The sequence below is a fragment of the Oncorhynchus gorbuscha genome, linkage group LG06 (genome assembly GCF_021184085.1).
Source record: "Oncorhynchus gorbuscha isolate QuinsamMale2020 ecotype Even-year linkage group LG06, OgorEven_v1.0, whole genome shotgun sequence".
Taxonomy (NCBI): Eukaryota; Metazoa; Chordata; class Actinopteri; order Salmoniformes; family Salmonidae; genus Oncorhynchus; species Oncorhynchus gorbuscha.
Window position 1 is genome coordinate 33,400,744 of NC_060178.1, and position 20,748 is coordinate 33,421,491.

At 46.3% G+C, this 20,748-nt stretch overlaps 3 protein-coding genes across 5 annotated transcripts; 2 read left to right on the forward strand and 1 right to left on the reverse strand.

Moving 5' to 3' along the window:
- The first annotated feature begins 1,068 nt into the window (after positions 1–1,068).
- LOC124037872 lies at positions 1,069–3,056 on the forward strand. The gene is made up of 4 exons (XM_046353049.1): positions 1,069–2,256; positions 2,354–2,387; positions 2,482–2,527; positions 2,625–3,056. The coding sequence occupies exons 1-4, from the start codon at positions 1,243–1,245 to the stop codon at positions 2,653–2,655; spliced, it is 1,125 nt and encodes a 374-aa protein (XP_046209005.1). The 5' UTR covers positions 1,069–1,242; the 3' UTR covers positions 2,656–3,056.
- LOC124037871 (amidophosphoribosyltransferase-like) lies at positions 3,036–11,951 on the reverse strand. Its single transcript, XM_046353048.1, has 11 exons — positions 11,353–11,951; positions 7,039–7,105; positions 6,380–6,586; positions 6,192–6,304; positions 5,953–6,098; positions 5,317–5,389; positions 5,075–5,226; positions 4,598–4,725; positions 4,183–4,404; positions 3,907–4,027; positions 3,036–3,766 (listed from the first exon to the last, which is right to left on the reverse strand). Exons 1-11 carry the CDS (start codon positions 11,481–11,483, stop codon positions 3,597–3,599), a joined length of 1,530 nt encoding a protein of 509 aa, XP_046209004.1. The 5' UTR covers positions 11,484–11,951; the 3' UTR covers positions 3,036–3,596.
- Positions 7,571–16,392, forward strand: paics (phosphoribosylaminoimidazole carboxylase, phosphoribosylaminoimidazole succinocarboxamide synthetase). 3 transcript variants are annotated; one of them, XM_046353045.1, is made up of 15 exons: positions 7,571–7,973; positions 8,470–8,971; positions 9,062–9,115; positions 9,211–9,786; positions 10,072–10,143; positions 10,753–10,904; positions 12,224–12,260; positions 12,463–12,660; positions 13,300–13,478; positions 13,704–13,883; positions 14,036–14,149; positions 14,301–14,384; positions 15,204–15,384; positions 15,648–15,806; positions 15,923–16,392. In XM_046353045.1, exons 2-15 carry the CDS (start codon positions 8,491–8,493, stop codon positions 16,087–16,089), a joined length of 2,634 nt encoding a protein of 877 aa, XP_046209001.1. In that variant the 5' UTR covers positions 7,571–7,973; positions 8,470–8,490; the 3' UTR covers positions 16,090–16,392. The 3 variants fall into 3 exon arrangements, with proteins under 3 accessions (XP_046209001.1, XP_046209002.1, XP_046209003.1); XM_046353046.1 differs by lacking the exon at positions 9,062–9,115 and having other exon boundaries at positions 7,572–7,973; XM_046353047.1 differs by lacking the exons at positions 7,571–7,973; positions 8,470–8,971; positions 9,062–9,115; ... (1 more) ...; positions 10,072–10,143; positions 10,753–10,904 and adding an exon at positions 12,010–12,134.
- The last annotated feature ends 4,356 nt before the right edge of the window (positions 16,393–20,748 follow it).

The window sequence follows — 20,748 nt, forward strand, 5'->3', positions numbered from 1 at the left end:
ATGAATAAATTTGATTTATATCGCCTCCAACAGGGGTGGACAATTCCAAGGTGAATGAGACTAGAAGTAACCTGTGGGGGGCACCAGAGGAGCAGGATGGGGAGCTGGAGCGCTCTCTGAGCGGTCAACGGAGCACTCTACAGGAGCTGTATCCCAGCATGCTCAGTCAGATGGGAGAGGCCTGGAGGCGCCAACAAGTGTCCGACGCAGCTGTAGGGGTGCTAAGGAGGTACCACAGACTCAGGCGGTCGTCTAACAGAAACCTCAACCGCACCTTCAACAGCACCCTGAGACCAGCTCACAGAAAACCTGACCTCAACATTAGCCAATCCATCCTCCCAACATCTCAGAACACCACACCGAATGTGAGTAACCCCAAGAGTCCAAAGTTTAACCTCAAAAGGACAAACGGCACCCATCCTCCTCCACAGACCAAAGTCATCCTCCAGAAGTGGCCAGCAGAGAGGCAGTCACCCAGGAAGCGGACAAATTCAGGAAACGGACAACCGTCTCGCCGTTTTCCACTGATGGACTTCTCTTGTCCTTCCTCTGCAGGCTCCAGTCCTGCCGCCTCTGCTCCCTCTTCCCCTCCCTCTGCTCCTCCCTCTTCCCCTCCCTCTGCAGCCTCCTCCCCTCCCTCTGCAGCCTCCTCCCCTCCCTCTGCAGCCTCCTCCCCTCCCTCTGCAGCCTCCTCCCCTCCCTCTGCAGCCTCCTCCCCTCCCTCTGCAGCCTCCTCCCCTCCCTCTGCAGCCTCCTCCCCCTCCCTCTGCAGCCTCCTCTGCCTCCTCCCCTCCCTCTGCAGCCTCCTCTGCAGCCTCCTCCGCGCCCTCTGCAGCCTCCTCCGCGCTCTCTGCAGCCTCCTCCCTCCCTCTGCAGCCTCCCTCTGCAGCCTCCTCCGCGCCCTCTGCAGCCTCCTCCGCGCCCTCTGCAGCCTCCTCCGCTCCCTCTGCAGCCTCCTCCCCTCCCTCTGCAGCCTCCTCCCCTCCCTCTGCAGCCTCCTCCCCTCCCTCTGCAGCCTCCTCCCCTCCCTCTGCAGCCTCCTCTGCTCTCTCCTCCCCTCCCTCTGCAGCCTCCTCTGCAGCCTCCTCCGCGCCCTCTGCAGCCTCCTCCCCTCCCTCTGCAGCCTCCTCCCCTCCCTCTGCAGCCTCCTCCGCTCCCTCCTCCCCTCCCTCTGCAGACTCCTCCCTACAGGAGAACCCTGAGCTAGATGAGGCCCCCCTAAACCAAACCTTCACGGTGTCTATGTCCTCTGCCCCACCCACCAGGGTTAGGTATACTACCCTTGTCTTCAGTCCTGACAGATCTGAAGGCCCTTCCACAGCAGGAGGGTTGAGCAGCCCATCTCTGAGGTGTGCCGTCCCCAGTCAGAGGATTTTCACAGCAGTACGCCCTGTGGTCAGTATGGACATGTCTTCAGACACAGAGAGGTCTGTCTACCGCTCCTCAGCAGCACAGAGTCCCTACAGAGCCAGACTGCTGAGCTGGGAAGGCCAGCGTGCATCTCTTAACACTGTCCATAGAAGCCTCAAATCAGGCGTTGCTGGATATCATCAGAGAAACATGGTGACGGTGGAACCCAGATCTTCCCCTGCGTTTTCCCCCTCTTTTCAGAGTCCTCTGTCACCCAGGAAGCTCCACCACCTAGACACCTGCAGTGCCTCCCAACTGAAAGTCCACTCATCTCGAGTCACCCATCAGGAGTCTACTGCTGGGGCAGCTCAGCCAAAGCTCCAGCGACACTATTCCCTGGATTCATTCTCCCCATCCATCAGTCTAAGGAACTCCACTAAGCAGATCGATGAGGACTTCCAGAAGCTCTACCACAAGCTTGTCTGTCAGGGCAAATCGGTCCCCTCCTGTCGCATGTGTGAGAGGAGAGCAGAGACCACCAGAGGCCCCTCCTCCTCTGCTCTGGCTGCCCTGGCCCTGTCTCCTCACCACTCTGTCATGAGGAAGCGTCGCAGGGAGCTGGTCCAGAAACATTCCCCAGAGTCCAAACGCTTCAGAGACAACTCCTGCGTGTACTCACCAGGATCTCTCCGCCAGAGGAGAGAAATGATCAGGTGCCAGAATCGCTTAGACAGCCACTTGTCCTCCACCCAGAGGGACATCTCCTGTGACTCCCACACCTGGAGCCCGTATAGGGCCAGCCTGTCTCAGATCCGCCACAGCCCCCATCACCACTCGGACGCAGCAGTCAGGAAAGCTGCAGGCTCCTGGTCTGGCCTGCATGTTGATCAGCCCTCTCCTGCTTGTGTAAGGGTCTTCCACAGAAAAACAATGTACATACAGAATACCAGTATTTTCTTTCCTTATATTTTTTATAACATTGCTGCCCTGTCTCCTGTTTTAGAGAGCGAAATACAGATTTGTTGGGATTCATCCAGGTTAGTTTGCTTTGTTTTCTTGGAAAATAAAATTCTGAACTTTGACCACCGCAATGAATGTATTCAGTTCTGATGAGACCATTTCTCCCCCCAGGAAAGTCATCTGTCAAGGCAGAGTGCCAATGTGGCTGTTCGCCAAGGTAACCATGACCTTACTCAGTCTGTTCTGTGTTGTCGTTAATCTTTCATAGATTCATTTTTGTTTCTCATGTTAACCAGCCTCCCTTCTTTCCCCAGTTTCTCTAGGAGACAGCTTCTGTATAAATGATGTCGGCCTGCACCTCTAGATGATATGACTGTTAAATATGTTGCTGTTTTATATATCAGCTTTTAAAACAGTTCTGATGTTCCAATTACTAACTCGTTTGTTAAATATAATATAATAATATATGCCATTTAGCAGACGCTTTTATCCAAAGCGACTTACAGTCATGTGTGCATACATTCTACGTATGGGTGGTCCCGGGAATCGAACCCACTACCCTGGCGTTACAAGCGCCATGCTCTACCAACTGAGCTACAGAAGGACCACAATGAACAGTGTTCCCACAAGGTCTTTATGCCCCCGTGGGACAATAGCTGGTTTTTTAATGGATAGATGCATAAAATACATACTAAATTACTTTGTAATAAAATAAGTTGAATTTCTTTTTTGGCTGTATGGATTTATTTTATCGCTTTAATTTTCTTACATATCACAATAGGGAAAATCTAATTATGATCAACATAGAAAAACTGAAATGTACTTTACAGGAGGATTCATGTAAATAAGGGAGACAGAGGATTCAACCACTTTAAACAGGTCTGCATATGTATTTTCCTATTTAAACATTTTTTGCTATATGAAATGAAGGCAAGTTTCCACTCAACATTGTTTAGTCTTGTGCGTCTTACAGCTGATAAGGCAACTTGTAACATCTCTCCTATGAGAGGATAGAAATAAGGGGTTGGAACACAGCTTCTTTCACCTCACAAAATGTTGCTTTTCAGTAACAATGGAATGTAATCTTACGTGGAATGAAAAGGCTGGGTTCAAATGTAATACATTGACATGCATACGGTTGTGTTGCCAGAATGGCAGCATTAATGTCCCCAAATGATTCAGGGTTAAGTACAATAAACAGCAGTAGTGTGACAGAGAACAGTTTGGTTGTGGTCATCTATGGCAGCTTCAGCTGTGTCTGACTTGTTGAGGGTTGTGGTCAATGGTCACCACTCCAGTTCCACAGGGTATTTGCCTGTGAGGCAGGCGGTGCAGTGGCCCACTCTCCTGCTGGCATTGGTGTTGATCCTTTCATCCTTCCCCTGGAGGGAGGGGATTCCTCCCTGCACCGCTGATAACAGGCCCTCAACCGACAGATACCTCACACTGGTTGCACCTACAGAACACATCAGTTTGCCACACACACACACACACACAACTGGTGTTAGCAAACTATTTCTCAAGTCACAGATCAAAATGTGAATCTAGAGGGGACTACTCTCAAAAACATGAACTTTGTAGCGTTCTAAATCTCACCAATGTAGCCCGCAATGTCCTCAAACTCTGGCCTGTTAGCGATGAGCTCCTCTTTTGTGGGGATGTTGATGCCCATGTAGCATGGGAACCTGATGGGTGGTGAGGCAACACGGATGTGAACCTATAGGAGGGAGGTAAGCAACCAAAATGAGTGGTCATTACAGACAACGCAAGACCAAACTTAGTATAGTACTCAACCAGTATAACAAGGAGAGATTACCTGTAGTATAATTGATAGAAAGAGAGCTGATAGCGATCCAACTCTGGGCCACTCACCTCTGTGGCTCCTGCTTCCTTTAAGAGCTTTATTATGGGGGAGATGGTGTTGCCCCTGACGATGGAGTCATCAACGAGCACCACTCGCTTGCCTGTAAAGTTGTCTGTCAGTGCCCCAAACTTCTTGGCCACCCCCAACTGCCTGAGGCGTGTGTTTGGTTGAATAAACGTTCTCCCAACATAGCGATTCTTACACAGAACCTCCACGTACGGAAGTCCCGACTACAGAGATGGAACAGCATAGTACAGACTGAAGCCCAAGAGAGGCACATGCATACATACCCAGCATGAAAAAATATGAAAGAATAGTCAAGACATGCAACTTATCAAAACGTCCTATAGGCGACTACATAGAACAAAAATGGTCATGGAAAAACAGACAGAAGACCTGATCAGTGTGTTTTTGCTGCCTCACCTGTTGAGCATATCCCAGTGCAGCCGGTGTAGCAGACTCGGGCACAGTGCTGACCACGTCTGCCTCTGTAGGGGCCTCGACGGCCAGCTGACGTCCACAGCGCTGCCTCACCGTGTACACCATCTGACCTGAAACACCGGGGGGAAACTATAGGTGCTCTGGCATCAGGTCAAAGGCAGGTAGCCTAGTGGTTAGAGCGTTGGGCCAGTAACCGAAAGGTTGCTGGATCACATCCCCGAGCTGGCACGGTGAAAATCTGTCCCATTCTGCCCCTGAACAAGGCATTGTTCCCCGGTAGGACGTCATTGTAAATAAGATGATTGTTTTTTTAACTGACTTGCCTAGTTAAATAAATGTTTTTAAAAAACAAACACATTGTGTGCCGTAATCTCCCAGTCAAACTATTCACTACTCTCACCGACTAAGTACTAAATCAGTTTTAGTGTTATTAGCTGGCCAACTTCTAAATATGCCTACCTTCAAATATGGAATCTGGTCTGGCAAAGTAGACATATTCAAAGATGCAGAATGCAGGGAGGTCTCCCTCAGGGCGAGGGACGATGCTTAGGGACTTCACACCGTGTTTGGAGATCTGGACTATCTCTCCAGGCATCACCTCTCTGTAGTACCTGAGGACAATACCGAGCAGAAAGAGGCTTGTGAGCCACACATTGCCATGGCAATAAGAGAACAGTAACCATGGTGATGAGAGCACTCACTTGGCACCGATGGACTGGAAGCTGCAGGACTCTGATGACACCACCCAGCCCTCTGTCTCCCCCACGCCAGCACCTGACAGTGGACAGAGTATGGCCTGTCAATCATCCATCCGCTTCCACCTCTTTATACAGTTGTGGTCAAATATATTGGCAGTGGCACCCTTGCACAATTCACCATTTCTTCTAAAAATGAGTAGACATTTTAAAATAAAAATGTTCACACGTGAATTTGCTTGATTTACTACTGCACAGCACCAAGAAAGAAAATTTTTATATTGAAATTTAGATTTTGACTGAAAGTGAACAATGGCCAGAACTAAATTATTCAAAATTAAAATGAAGGCAAGTGATTCTCATTCATGTGTAATTTATCTTACCTGCCATTGAACCAGTTTTGAAAAGAGAACACTCTGCTCCATTGCAAAGTGCAAGGGTGCCAATATATTTGATTATAGATTAGTAACCCTGCTCATAGATAATGCACAAATCAAGAGATCCAAAAATACCATGCAGCGCTAAGGACCAAAAATACCATGCAGCGCTAAGGACCAAAAATACCATGCAGCGCTAAGGACCAAAAATACCATGCAGCGCTAAGGACCAAAAATACCATGCAGCGCTAAGGACCAAAAATACCTGCAGTGTGGAGTTTAGAAATGGGGACGAGGCGCCCAATACTGAGGGGTCTGTTTCCATACGGGTCACGGATAGCATAGATCACATCTGTGTACATCACCAGCAGCGAGTAGGATGTCGGGGTCTCATGCATCAGGTTCTTTATCCTGCAATGGCGAGAATAAACAATCAATCAAGATGAAGAAGAGTGTCACAGGAGATGGGGTATTATTATTAGAATAGAAGGTTCTAGAACCAACCTGGCCACCCAGTCAGGGGCATCCAGCTCCTCCATGGGTGGAGTCAGAGCCAGCAGCTGGGTGATGAGCTCACTGTCTGAGCTGGTGGACAGGCCCACGCCGTGACGCATCACCTGCCATACACATAACACACACAGTAATGTACCTTTAAAACACACACGGTCGGTGGATATGACAGCACAACCCACCTTCTTACGCAGTGCGGCTGCATTGACCAGCTCCCCGTTGTGTGCCACAGCAATCTTGCCGTGCAGTGTGTCCACCACAAAGGGCTGGCAGTTCTGCAGCTCAGAGATGCCCGTGGTGGAGTAGCGCGTGTGCCCGATGCCCAGGTTACCGTAGCGCAGCTTCAGAAGGTTCTCAGGTGGGAAGGCGTTGTTCACTAAGCCCATTCCCTGAGTTGGGAAGAGACGTAGCTAATCACAACACATAGGCAGACAGGGACATCTTGGGTACACACCCACTGAACTTTGCCCTCCTAAAACCCTGTGCATTAAAAATACAAATAAACGTAGCCAAACTGTGACTAGTAAAACTTTAAGTGATGATATCACATGCCTGTTTTTATGCTACAAGTGTCTCATTTCTATAGTGTGTTCTCTCCTTGTACTTCTGAGATTTTAGTTAACTAATAGGACTGAAACTCCCACAGATGGAAGGGTTTAAAAATGGGTTTTGTTGTTTGGGGGGGGGGTGATAGTTTTATGACTAGTTTGAGGCAACTGATGGGATGTTGTGTAAATTAGAGGACAAGTTGAGTATCTTTGTAATCTAGAATGAGTAGGATTGTAGCCATTTCTCTTTCATGTTTCCATACTGAATGGTTCTGTTTGTCACACATTTGTACCTTGAGGGTGTTGTACGTTGGTGGGTTGACTCCATTGCTTGTGACAATCCCAGCACTTTCCTGACCCCTAGGTAAAACAAAAACAAATAGATTGCTTGAATGACAGTGTTAGTGAGGTGGAAACACTTGCAACAATGACACAGCGGTCCTTAAATCTCTTACAGCCAAACCTACTCGACTTTGCTTGATGCAACATGTTTGAGGCCAGCTTTTATGCATGCATAATGCCTTGGGGCAGACTAAACCGTTTTGGTGAAGGAGAGGTGGTGTGTGTGTGTGTGTGTGGGGGGGTTGTGTGTATCTGCAGTGGAGTTTCCTTATATGGAGTGGCCTTGTGCTGCAGACGATTTGCCAAGCTGCTTCTCGGATTACAGTCCATCCCTCCCCCACATCACAAAGCTTAAGCCAGTAGTGAGGCTGCGTGGGCGTTCCTCTCAGGCTTAAACGCCTGGTTGCCTAGGGAACCGGGCAGCAGAGGAAGGGGGGCTGGGAGAGAAAGAAGCGTTTCCAGGTCAGCTCAAACATGGAGAGAGGAGCAGGGAGACAAAGAAGAGGTGAAGAAGAGACGGTAGAGGTAGAGGAGACAGGAGCAGCAGGACAGTGGGGGGAAGCGGAGGTGCTGGCTCTTCTGTCAGTGTGGGGGGAGCTGGGAGCAGCTCAGCATTCAGGCGTCAGCAGCAGAGCCACATTTGAATGCATCTCAGAGCAGCTGAGAGGGCTCAGCGTGCTGCGGGACTGGAGGGAGTGTCAAGCCCAGTGCAGGAGGCTGGGACTGCAAGCCAGGAAGGCTGAATCACCAGGCACATTCAACAACTACAATCAGGGGGCAGCAGCCATGATGGACACCCAAATGACCCCAAGTGACTTGGTGGAAGAGGAGGAGGATCTGACCAGTGAGAAAGAGGCCCACTCTTCCTTAGTCACAATGCAGGAAGGTAACTCGGAGTTACAGGAACAGTGTTATTGGGAGAGAAATATACAAGTGCTTACAAAATATTTGTATACGGAAACTTTGAAACAATTAGAGTATATAGCAATTGGCGTAGGTTATAGGAAGCAATAAAATAAAACGATCTGCGGCATCCCAACACACTAGCTGTTGGTGAATGATTGTTAAGATAATTTCCGAAAAACAGTGGACCATAGACTATGCCTAATAAATGTAGTACCAAATCTTAAGTTGTTTAGTAAATGCAGCAGTAGTCTAACTAGCAGTCTTTAAATGATCCCTCATCTAAATAAGAAGCCTCAGAGGCTGCTTTGTGACCAAGATGTTGACTCGGACACAACTGGAGTCACATACCAGTAGCCTAGAAAAAAGGAGTACACTGAATCTAAATAAACCTGAGTATCTGTAACAGACCATATCAAAAAAGTATCCCTTGATTCACATTCCTTTAAAAATGTAAGCGTATGTGTGTGTTCGTTTAGGAGTCCCGGGTCAGATTCTTCATGGGGCTCTCCCCTACGCCCAATGCGTGGGCCCGGAGGGGGGGCCGCCACTGGACAGATGAGGAGGTGCGGGCTCTGCTGTGCGTCTGGTCTGACCGCCACGTCCGGCAGCGTCTGAAAGGGACGCTACGCAACAAGGCCATCTTCCAGGAGATGGCCCGCCGCATGCAAAGAGGTTTCGGAGTGGTACGCAACTGGAAACAATGCCGCACAAAATATAAGAACCTCAAGTATGAGTACAAGATGGCCAAGAGCGCCCAGGCCGCCGCAGGCAGCAGCGGCAGTGGCCCAGGAAGGTACATGAAATTCTTCGACGAATTGGAGGCCATATTGCTGGACAGGGGACTTGATGGGAAGGATGGGACCCATGATATGCAGAGGAGAGGACCTGATGTTGACCAGGGAGCTGGGAGGCTGGAAACTCTTGGAGGTCCGACACAGTCAACAGCACCTGCAGGAGACCTGGTCATTGAGATTGATGGTGAGGTTTTAATGAATGATGATACTGAATGAGTACATTGCCTAGTCTTAGTTCTACTTTTTACAGTCCTGGAACAAATGTCTCTTTCAGATGACAATAGTGATGATTATGAGCTGGACACAGACCCAAATCAAAGGGAATTAGGTATGTGTAATCAAATAACCTACAGCAGAAATGGCTTCTGAAATTTAACAGCTATGCCCGTTGCCCACTCACTATTCTGTCTCCCACCCTAATAGAGGCCCACATATCACCACTGGACCAGTCTAGCGCCGAGCAGTTCCACGTGGTAACGGTGTCCGACACAGGACGGAACTGGAGTGACCAGGAGGTGCGTGCACTGATCCAGGTGTGGTCTGAAGAGGGCGTGTGCAGGCAGCTGCAGAGCTCCACCAGGAAGAGGGACATCTTTGTGCAGATCTCCTGCCGACTACTGCAGCAAGGGGTGGAGCGCGACTGGAAGCAGTGTCACACCAAATACAAGAACCTCAAGTACCTGTACCGCTCCTTACAGAGGGGAAGGGCTGACGGCACGGACCCGCGCCACCTTATGAGGTTCTATGATGAGGTGGATGCCATTTTGACCAGGTCGGATAGTGGACCTGCCATGAGATATGAGGAACAAACAGAGGCTGGTGCCATTTTGGCTGGGGCGGCCATGATGGGGTACGAGGATGGCAAAGATGCCATTTTAATGTCGTCAGATAGAGCAACTGCAAGAATGGGACATGAAGAAAGGACTCGTCCAGTTAACTCTTACACAGCTCAAAGTTACGAGGTTATCCCCAGGAATGAGGACAAACGAGCATACACAGGTAAAAAAAAAAAAAAAAAAAATGACTCAGATAGCAATTGTAGATAAACCGAAGGTCACTCAATATAATTTAGTGGTGACCATATAAAAGATAAAACAAGCCATTACATCTTCAGACATATCCCACATCTGTTATAGCCTATAACAAGCTAATTTCTCAGATTAAAAATTAACCCCCGTCAGCCCCAAAGCTGGTAGTCGGAGACAGCAGAACTTGGTGGAGGAAAAGCGGTTCTGATATTGTGCATTAACACTGATTTGTCATGTGCCTATTGGTTTCTTACAGGCAATGCCGAGATGGATAAAAGAGAGGACGCGACAGCAAAAAGAGGGCTGAAGAGGAAAGCATTGGATCAAGGTTAAATTGTACCTCCTCCATCAACAATTATGTTTGTCACATCACGAGAATGTCTTATCTAATTTTAAAATCCACACATGACCAAAGGCTCAGTAACAGACTAATGATGGACAGTGTGACTGGGTGAGTCCAGTGACTTGCCAAGGAGTCTCCTAATCAAATCACGAGAGGGTGGGTTGGTAAAGGAGTCAGGAAACTGCTGAGAAAAGGCTACAACATTGGCCTTTACAAAACTGCAATATGGCTTACGTCTGTCCCATCTGTTCAAAAAGTAGAACAGTGTTTACCAGTCAAATCGGGATTACAATCGGTCATCAAAATCTGAAGAGATCACATTCTTTTGTGCACATTTTGAAATATTCTTCGAGCACATTAGCAGATTGCTCTTTTGTACATCATGGCAGCCCCAATTCTGATATTTGTTTTCTCCACTAAATTGGTCTTTTGATCAACCACATCAGATATTTGGTCAGATCCAAATTGGTCAAAAGACCAATTAGTGGAAAAAAGATCAGAATTGGGCTGCCTATATGAACACAACCCATGTGTTCATTTAACCCCTCAACTCAATCTCTGATGTACTGACCCTATCGATTCCTTGTTTTATAGATACACATAGACCTGTGAAAAGGCATGACACTGGGGGCAGCTGTGCTGAGAGTATTGACTTCCAGTACAAAGAGGAGGATCAATACATTCCTATTATAGAGATCAACTCAGTCTGTTCCATGGCAGCCTCTGACTCATTCCGAGAAAAACAGGTAGGAGTCAGAATGTTAAAAAGTATGTTTTAGCATCATAGTAACCAGTTGACTGTTGTATACAATAAGAGTCTGAAAGTCGTGGTACACAATACCTTCACGAAAGACATTGAGTTGAGTCTCCATTGGAGAAATGTAATCAGCGCTAGTCTGGAATCCAAGGACGAGATGTCCATACTTTCACGGGAAACAAAGTAACACTTAAAATGTCCAATTTAGCAAGAAGTGATCAAGAAAGTTTGACGTCACATCATGTGTTGTTCTGAGAAATGGACCGCTCCCTCCAATGTATTTTCTCAGTGAAAGTTGCACAACGGGGTTGAGGGTTTGATAAAGCAAGTGTATAATCAATTATGGGAAAGATAATCGGAATGTGTGCTTAGCGGATGGGTATACAAAATAGTTGACGGCGCTATGTAAACGTGCTAGCTCGAAAACATCAACTCACCTGTGCTGTAGCGCTACAAGACCCAAAGTTAACACTTTGGCAACTTCTAGTTGTGTTGGCCATTCCCCTGCTGCAACACAGCCAAACACTCCGCACTCTTCTCCGATGCCAGATTCTTCGAACTCGCTCATTCTTCAGTCGCTGCGCGTCTCAGCTTGTATACCTCACACTCACAGCAGTGCAATTCCACGTTTTACACACTGACCACGTGTTAAAAATAGAGCTCGCGGGAAAGTATGCTTCCTCTTGTTGGTTAGCGTCTCTACACACAGACGGGCTCAACCTAGTACAAGGCTACAAAATGGGGATGCTTGCTATGAAGCCTATTGAATTGACTCGCTAAAATGTAACGTTACTTCGAGTTGACAGCCCCTGACAAGACGGAATCATCCGTGGCAGATTGCGAAAGTACTAGGCCGACAATTTACAAACGAAAAAAAAGTATATAGATTTGATGACTGACTGATAATGTCAGCTAGTCCAAGATTTCAATAATTCGCCCTGTTTTTGTGTGTGTGTGTGATAAAGGTGCAATGAGATTTATTTGAAAGTATTCAAGAGATACTAATCAAAAAACGACACTTGGCATTTCAGACAAATAAACCATTGTATCGCTGATATATGTAGTGATGAGGCATAACTTCCCCCCACGTGGAGAGGCCTTCGTTACTTTGACCGCGTCTAAATCAACAAACCCCGCCCACCCAGTGAACCAGGCCACGCACAACGAACTCGCTCAGTGCAGAGTCCTCTTTCTGTGCTGACTTTTCTACGGGTTGCGGGTGAAGTTGCGAAAATTATAAATAAGATATTTTGGGTGTACATTTCCCACACTTGATTTAATATATTTTTTGCTTGCTTTACTTTTCAGGGTTGCAGATCGTCTTCCAACATGGCGTCTCCATCAGGTATGTTTTCCACCAAAGTACAACTTGTAGGCCCATTACTTATGTTTGTTCATTTGCAAAAGGGCCCATCAAGTAATTTGAAGATGGATAGTTGAAATGATGATGCAATCAGATGTCTACTGTCAACACGCGTTTATCGTAAAAATCAATTAGGCAATATTTTGGGGTTTACTCACTGTTTCTTTGTTTTCTGGTTTTGAAGAGCTGAAACTGGGACAGAAACTAAACGAGGGAAAGACCAAGCAGATTTTCGAACTCGCGGATGAGCCAGGCCATGTTTTGGTCCAGTCGAAGGACCAAATTACAGCAGGGAATGCAGCGAGGAAGGACCAGATGGAGGGCAAGGCCGCGATAGCAAACAGAACCACGAGCTGTGTTTTCAAGTTGCTGCAGGAGGCCGGTGAGTCGTCAGGCTACACTGTTATCAATTATGCAAGTTGGTAAATGCTAATGACATGTAAATGTAATGATTAGTTTGGCAATGTCTGCATGTGTGGGTGCTTGTGATACTTTCTTTAGGTGTGCCCTCTCATCCTTCCAAGTGTCGAGAACATCCGATTTTTTTTGTAATCAATTCGAAAGCTTATTGGACCTGTGAGAAATATACATTGTCCTGGGACATTTTAAGTGTGCCAACAATTCATGAATGGATTCGTCTGCAGGCTAGAATACAATCAAACAGCTATTATCAGGGATTGTTCTGTCTGTAACTGAGCACAGTGGCCAGCTGTCCTGAGTATCCAGGCCATGTTACATTCCTGTGTTTGACATTGGAATCACAGTAGTCTGTTAATAAACACTACTTGATCAGAAATAACTCCCATGTTGCGTTTATTTTTAAACAAATGTTGTAAGCCTAACTGTAGAAATGAATTCCTTGCAACTCAGAATGTGTCCCACTCTAGCCCTCGTTCCTCCCCTTCATCTAAGACACTGGCATATCTGACTGGCTGTTAATTGGCTTCATGGCCTTAGTAGTAGTGCATTTGATTTAATCATCAGTGGCTGAGTAAGACCTTGTGATGTCCCTATCCCTCAGGCATTAAGACTGCTTTTGTGAGGCAGCAGTCGGAGAAGGCGTTCGTGGCGGCCCGCTGTGAGATGATTCCAATCGAGTGGGTCTGTCGGAGGGTGGCCACCGGGTCCTTTCTCAAGAGGAACCCAGGGGTCAAGGAGGGCTACAGGTTCTACCCTCTGAAAATGGAAATGTTCTTCAAGGTGTGTGTGTGTGTGTGTGTGTATTTCTCTGTCCAATCATGCCCAGTAGAAACATATCCTCTCCCATAATCCAATCTTCCGGTTTGATTTGCACACATTCATTGTCCGCTCAGGGGACAACATTGAAAGTTAGGTGCATCAACTCATCCTCCTTTATACAAATATTGCTGTGTTTTACAATTTACATCAATGTCTTATCTTGGTCACCATTTGTGTTTGTCCCAGGACGATGCCAACAATGACCCTCAATGGTCAGAGGAGCAGCTGCTGGAGACTAAGTTATCTCTGGCTGGGCTCACCATTGGCCGCTGTGAGGTGGACATCATGAACCGCAGCACTGTGGCCATCTTTGAGGTCCTGGAGAGGGCCTGGGCCACCCAGAACTGCACCCTTGTGGACATGAAGGTATGCAGCTCAGCGCCGCCCTCTGCTGGTCATGGGGGGTAGCACAGTGCTACAAGCTAGATGTGGAAGTCATGTTGGGGCATTTTGAATTTAATGTCTTCCCGTAAAACATTGCTTTTGAATGTTTTTTTGTATTTTTTTGTTGTTGACAGATTGAGTTTGGTGTGAATGTGAGCACTAAAGAGATAGTGCTTGCTGACGTGATTGACAATGACTCCTGGAGGCTGTGGCCAGCGGGAGATCGGAGTCAGCAGAAAGACAAACAGGTGAGGTGATCTCCCGCATTGCTCTGTTCAATTCTCCCATCCTGCCATCCCTTTATGGAAAAAATCTAATGTTGCCATTATTTAACCACCACATTTGAGTTACACCACATTAGCTGTAGTGTAAACCTGTGTGCTCTCCTCTTCTCTGCAGGTGTACCGGGACCTGAAGGAGGTGACTCCTGAAGCTATGCAGATGGTGAAGAGGAACTTTGAGTGGGTCTCTGAAAGCGTGAAGGTAAGCTAACCTTGTGTATCCCACTACTCCTGTGCCCTTTTGCTCTCTAGCCTAAAAGAGCCTAAAGCTGACCAGCTGTATCTGTTATCAGGAGGACAAGCACTAGTGTTTGTGTTGAATCAACATACCATACTGATAGAGAATCAGGTAGTTTAACATTAACTGGTGGCCTCCCGGGTAGCGCAGTGGTCTAAGGCACTGCATCGCTGTGCCACCAGAGATTCTGGGTTCGAGCCCAGGCTCTGACCGGGAGGTCTATGGTGCGACGCACAATTGGCCCAGTGTCGTCCGGGTTAGGGAGGGTTTGGCCGGCAGGGATATCCTTGTCTCATCGCTCACGAGCGACTCCTGTGGCGGGGCCCGGGTGCAGTGCATGCTGACCAGGTCACCAGGTGTACAGTGTTTCCTCCGACACATTGGTGCTTCCGGGTTGGATGTGCGTTGTGTCGAGAAGCAGAAGGTTGGGTTGTGGTTCGGAGGACGCATGCCTCTCGACCTTCGCCTCTCCCGAGTCGGTATGGGAGTTGCAGCGATGAGACAAGACTGTAACTACTACCAATTGGGATACCAGAAAAAAGGGGTAAAAAAATGTTTAACATTAACTGATTGTGTCTGTTGATTGTGTTCCAATCCAGTGTCATCTCTTAGACATTATCAGGTTCTCAGGTGAACCATTTGTGACCTTCACAACTTCTGTCAAATTAACCAAGTTTGTTTTAATCTGAAATGACATGCAGACCCGGTACAAGTACAGCCCATAGTGGAATAGGTTAGTCCAGGCATTCAGTAGAGGCTAACAGGCAGTGTGTTTTTGTCTAGCGGCTGCTGGAGCCCCAGGCCAGTGGCAGAGTGGTGGTTCTGATGGGCTCCATCTCTGACACGGCCCACTGTGAGAAGATCAGGAAGGCCTGTGGCTCCTACGGAATCCCCTGTGACCTCAGAGTCACCTCCGCACACAAAGGACCAGATGAAACTCTCCGCATCAAAGCTGAATATGAAGGTGGGCTGAGCTCAGTCTTTTAGCCCTAAGCTTACTGGGCACCCCTACAAATATAGCTACCCCTCTACGTAGATTGTTCATGCATTGTAAAAGCCATTGCTTGCTTATTGTTTATTGAGAGTGGAAGATTCTGATATATCCATTTTTTTCTGAAAGTGTTTTAAATAATGTCTTGGTATGTGGAGTAACTGTGTAGTATAGTGGCTATCTAATATAAAACATTTATATTAGGATGGGTGAGCTAATGTGCAGTATTTTCCCAGGTGACGGAGTACCAACTGTGTTTGTGGCTGTGGCAGGCAGAAGCAACGGCCTTGGTCCAGTGATGTCAGGAAACACCGTCTACCCAGTCATCAACTGCCCTCCTATCACCCCCGACTGGGGGGCACAGGACATCTGGTCATCCCTTCGCATGCCAAGCGGTGAGTACATCCCTGCATGCGGTCTTTCTTGCGGTGTGTATTCGGTAATGTGTGGTAATTCTCCCATTTTTATTGTATGTGTGTTTACCTTAACCCTGTGAGCTCCTCTCCCGCAGGTCTTGGCTGCTCCACCGTCCTCTCCCCAGAAGCTGCGGCCCAGTTTGCTGCTCAGATCTTCGGGCTCAGTGACCACCTGGTGTGGTCCAAACTGCGAGCCTCCATGCTCAACACCTGGGTGTCTCTGAAGCAGGCTGACAAGAAGCTGCAGGCCTGCAGCTTGTGAGGAGCCCCAGTACCATTCCAGACCCTGCCAGGCCTCCAAGATGGGAACTATCATGGGTCCCTGCCAGGCCTCCAAGATGGGAACTATCATGGGTCCCTGCCTGGCTGTGTGTCATGTCTCATGAAATGTTTACCATGGTAGTTTACTAACTGTAAAATCAGCACTACAGCACATTCCTCTAATCATTCCCTTAATAAGGCAGTTAACCCACTGTTCCTAGGCCGTCATTGAAAATAAGAATTTGTTCTTAACTGACTTGCCTAGTTAAATAAAGGTAATAAAAAATAAATAGATTAATATAAACTGTGGTGTCTGTTTTAAGACTTTTTCTACATGTACAATAATATTACATTATTTTGAAAATGTGGTAATATTTAGCAACATTACATCCTGTTGGACATAATACAATGTTGATAAAGTATTAAAACCATAGATGGATGGGGTTTTCTTTTTTACACTGAATATCAATTGGATGAGAAACATTCACATACTCTAAGCCTTTATTAATGAAACCGTAATGTTTGCTCAAATATATAATGCGCCAGAATTAAGTGGTGCCTCGTGGGCGTTCATTTAAAAAAAAACTGCACGCTAATCTTAGCCCAAATTACACAATTGATTGGGGGAAAATTATGCCTTGGGGAAATCTTTGTCTAGGGTTCCAGGATAGATGTTACTTGGAGGCAGGTGCCAGAGTGCGAGTGATGTCGGTGAGGGATCTCTTATCGCTCTTCATTCCAGGGGGTTTGTAGTCTTTAAGCAAAGCCTTCAGATCCCTCATCATTCGGAATGGCAGACCCCACCTGAGTATGCGCTCCCTCACGTGTGCTTTTGCAACAGCGCGAGCTGTGGCTCTCCTGCAACGGAAAGCTTCAATCCATTATGAAAACATGTCAACAATCACCAACCAATACGTATTACCCTCACAAGGGGTTAATTCAGTGAAGTCCATTAAGTGCTCAATGTCCTTCAGGCCGTGGCTGGGACATAGGGAATATTGAAATGCCGCGACATACAAATCAAACAGTAAAACCAAATCAATATTTATTTACAAAATTCACCATCTTTACTTTTGACACATGTTCTTGACCATGTGATAATTTTGCAAGAGAATGGAATGTACAACGGGGCATGGCAGGTCTGCTCCACTCATCAAGCCATACACCCGAGGCATCTTTATGACAGCACGCAGCCCACTTGCATTTCTCTGAAGCATCAGCCGTTGCCTGTAAAGCAACAATATCAACAGAGAAAAAGTTGGTGGGAGCTGGAACTGCTGCCATCTGTAGGAGAGGGGAAACAGAAGAAGATGCAGCCAGTTTAGCTGCAGTTAGCCTTGGCATTCCCCAGAGAAATGTTATCTTTAGAGGGAGTATGGGTCTGACACTTTCTCACGAGATTGACGAGGGGAGTTGAACATGCCTCCAACAGAGAGGACACAAGCTTACCGTTAGCAATTTGTTTTCCAGAGGAAGTCAACATCCCTCTATTCTTCCACAATGTTCCAAAATCATGCACTACACCAAATGCATATCTACTGTCGGTGTACAGTGCCTTGCAAAAGTATTCATCCCCCTTGGCATTTTTCCTATTTTGTTGCATTACAACCTGTAATTTAAATCAGTTTTTATTTGGATTTCATGTAATCGACAAACACAATAGTCCAAATTGATGAAGTGAAATGGAAAAAAAAAATATTTAAAAAAATGTTTAAAAAAAACGGAAATGTGGTGTGTGTATATGTATTCACCCCCTTTGCTATGAAGCCCTTAAATAAGATCTGGTGCAACCAATTACCTTCAGAAGTCACATAATTAGTTAAATAAAGTCCACCTGTGTGCAATCTAGGTGTCACATGATCTGTCACATGATCTCAGTATATATACACCTGTTCTGAAAGGCCCCAAAGTCTGCAACACCACTAAGCAAGGGACACCACCAAGAAAGCGGCACCATGAAGACCAATGAGCTCTCCAAACATGTCATGGACAAAGTTGTGGAGAAGTACAGATCAGGGTTGGGTTATAAAAAATAGAAAACATTTGAATATCCCACGGAGCACCATTAAATCTGTTAATAAAATATGGAAAGAATATGGCACCACAACAAATCTGCCAAGAGAGGGCCACCCAACAAAACTCACAGACCAGGCAAGGAGGGCATTAATCAGAGAGGCAACAAAGAGACCAAAGATAACCCTGAAGGAGCAACAAAGCTTCACAGCGAAGATTGGAGTATCTGTTCATAGGACCACTTTAAGCCGTACACTCCACAGAGCTGGGCTTTACAGAAGAGTGGCCAGAAAAAAGCCATTGCTTAAAGAAAAAATAAGCAAACACATTTGGTGTTCACCAAAAGGCATATGGGAGACTCCCCAAGCATATGGGAGAAGGTACTCTGGTCAGATGAGATTAAAATGTAGCCTTTTGACCATAAAAGAAAACACTATATCTGGTGCAAACCCAACTCCTCCCATCACCCCAAGAACACCATCCCCACAGTGAAGCATGGTGGTGGCAGCATCATTGTGTGGGGATGTTTTTCATCTGCATGGACTGGGAAACTGGTCAGACTTGAAGGAATGATGGATGGCAGTAAATACAGGGAAAATCTTGAGGGAAAGCTGTGGTTCACCTTCCAGCAGGTCAATGACCCTAAGCATGGGCAAAGATCCCAGTGGCTAGATGTGCCAAGCTTATAGAGACATACCCCAAGAGACTTGCAGCTGTAATTGCTGCAAAAGGTGGCTCTACAAAGTATTGACTTTGGGGGAGTGAATAGTTATGGACACTTAAGTTTTCTGTTTTTTTTGTCTTATTTCTTGTTTGTTTCACAATAGAAAAATATTTTGCATCATCAAAGTGGTAGGCATGTTGTGTAAATCAAATGATACTACCCCCCAAAAAATCTATTTTAATTCCAGGTTGTAAGGCAACAAAAAAAAGCCATTGTATATGTTAACAGAGCTTATCTTTAGCCAAAATACAAGATCTAGTCAAACCAAATAATTCTGCTACTTGAGCTGACAAATGCGATGGGAGCCTTGCACTCTCCACCATCTCCGAACTAGTCACAACAGAATAGCCAACTAAAGGATTTATAATCACCTTTATCATTACTCTGAGCAGACCCATCTACAAAAAATCAAATTCCTGAGTTTCTAATGGGGTGTCTCTCAAGTCCAACCTAGTCCTACAGTCAATTTCAATAGCCAAGTCACAATCATGGTCTTCAACAGCCTCTGCTGTGAGGAGAATATTATAGTGTGTCAGAGTAACATGGGACATGGTCAACAGAATGTATTGATTGTCTCGCAGGCGTCAAAGGAGCCATTCTTGCCAGTGTAAGAATGGCTAGATTGAATCCCCAAGCTGACAAAGTTAACAATCTGTCAATCTGCCCCTGAACAAGGCAGTTAACCCATTGTTCCTAGGCTGTCTTTGTAAATAAATATTTGTTCTTAACTGAGTTGCCTAGTTAAATAAAAAACTATCTTTGCATAGTCTTTCAACCATGGATGACAGTAACCAGCCACATCCAACAAAGACATCATGTGCTGCTTAGTAACAGGTTTTGGCAAAACTTTAATTGTCTGTAATCTTTCTTTGGATAGGGCGCGACTCTCAGAAGTAATGTCATGACCTAAATATTTAACGGAGCTCCGGCATAACTGCATTTTATTTGGGGAAACTTTATGACCATTTTCTGCGAAAAAAATCAACAATGCTCGAGTGTCCTTGTGAGAACTCTCCTCTGATTGTGAGCAAACCAACAAATCATTGACATAATGAACCAAAATGCTTCCACCAGGGGCAACATAGATGGCCGGTGATTCAACATAACCCTGGGGCATCAACATCCAAGTCCATTTTTTTTTTACCAAGAAATGTAAACGAGAACCACTCCATTGACTCTTCAGCTACAGGATACTGAAAAAAGAATTTGCCAAAACAATCACACAAAAAATAACTACCTGGAAGCAACTGGGATAAAATGGTTACAGTGTTAGGCACCAGGGGTGCTCTATGATGTACAGCATCGTTTACTAGTCTAAGGTCTTGCACAACACAATAATCACCAGATGGTTTACTAACAGGTGAAATTGGTGTGTTACAGGGTGAATTTCAGACAGGGAATCAAAGCGTCTCTTTCAACCAATGCACTATGAATTCGGGGTGCTTTTTGGAATGACCACAACTGGCGCAGCTCCTTTAATGCTTCCAATGTCAGTCTTTAATTTAGCCCACAGTTCTTCAGGTATGTCTTTTAGCCAATCAATGTGTGAATGATCTTGTAATACCACAGGCATGGTTTCAATGGGAGTTGGTCCTTTTCTTGGTCATGTCATTGCAATAGCCCAGAATGAGGAATAGAAAGTAGCTGTTGAAGCTGACCACTTTCCTTCGCCTTCCCAAGCCACCCAATCAGTTGCTTCCATCACTGTCTTCACCCAAACACCCACATCTTTCCATTTGCTTTCCAGGAACTTTTGATAAGCTACGATGGGGAACAGAGCCAGGGACTTCATACAGACTCCGTCAATACCACTCCAGCTGTTGCGAAGTCTACCCCTCTGTATATCCCATTCATGGATTTCACAACTTTCTTTTTTTTTGTTTAACAATCTCTGTTGGTATTCCTGACAATCCTGACAATCCT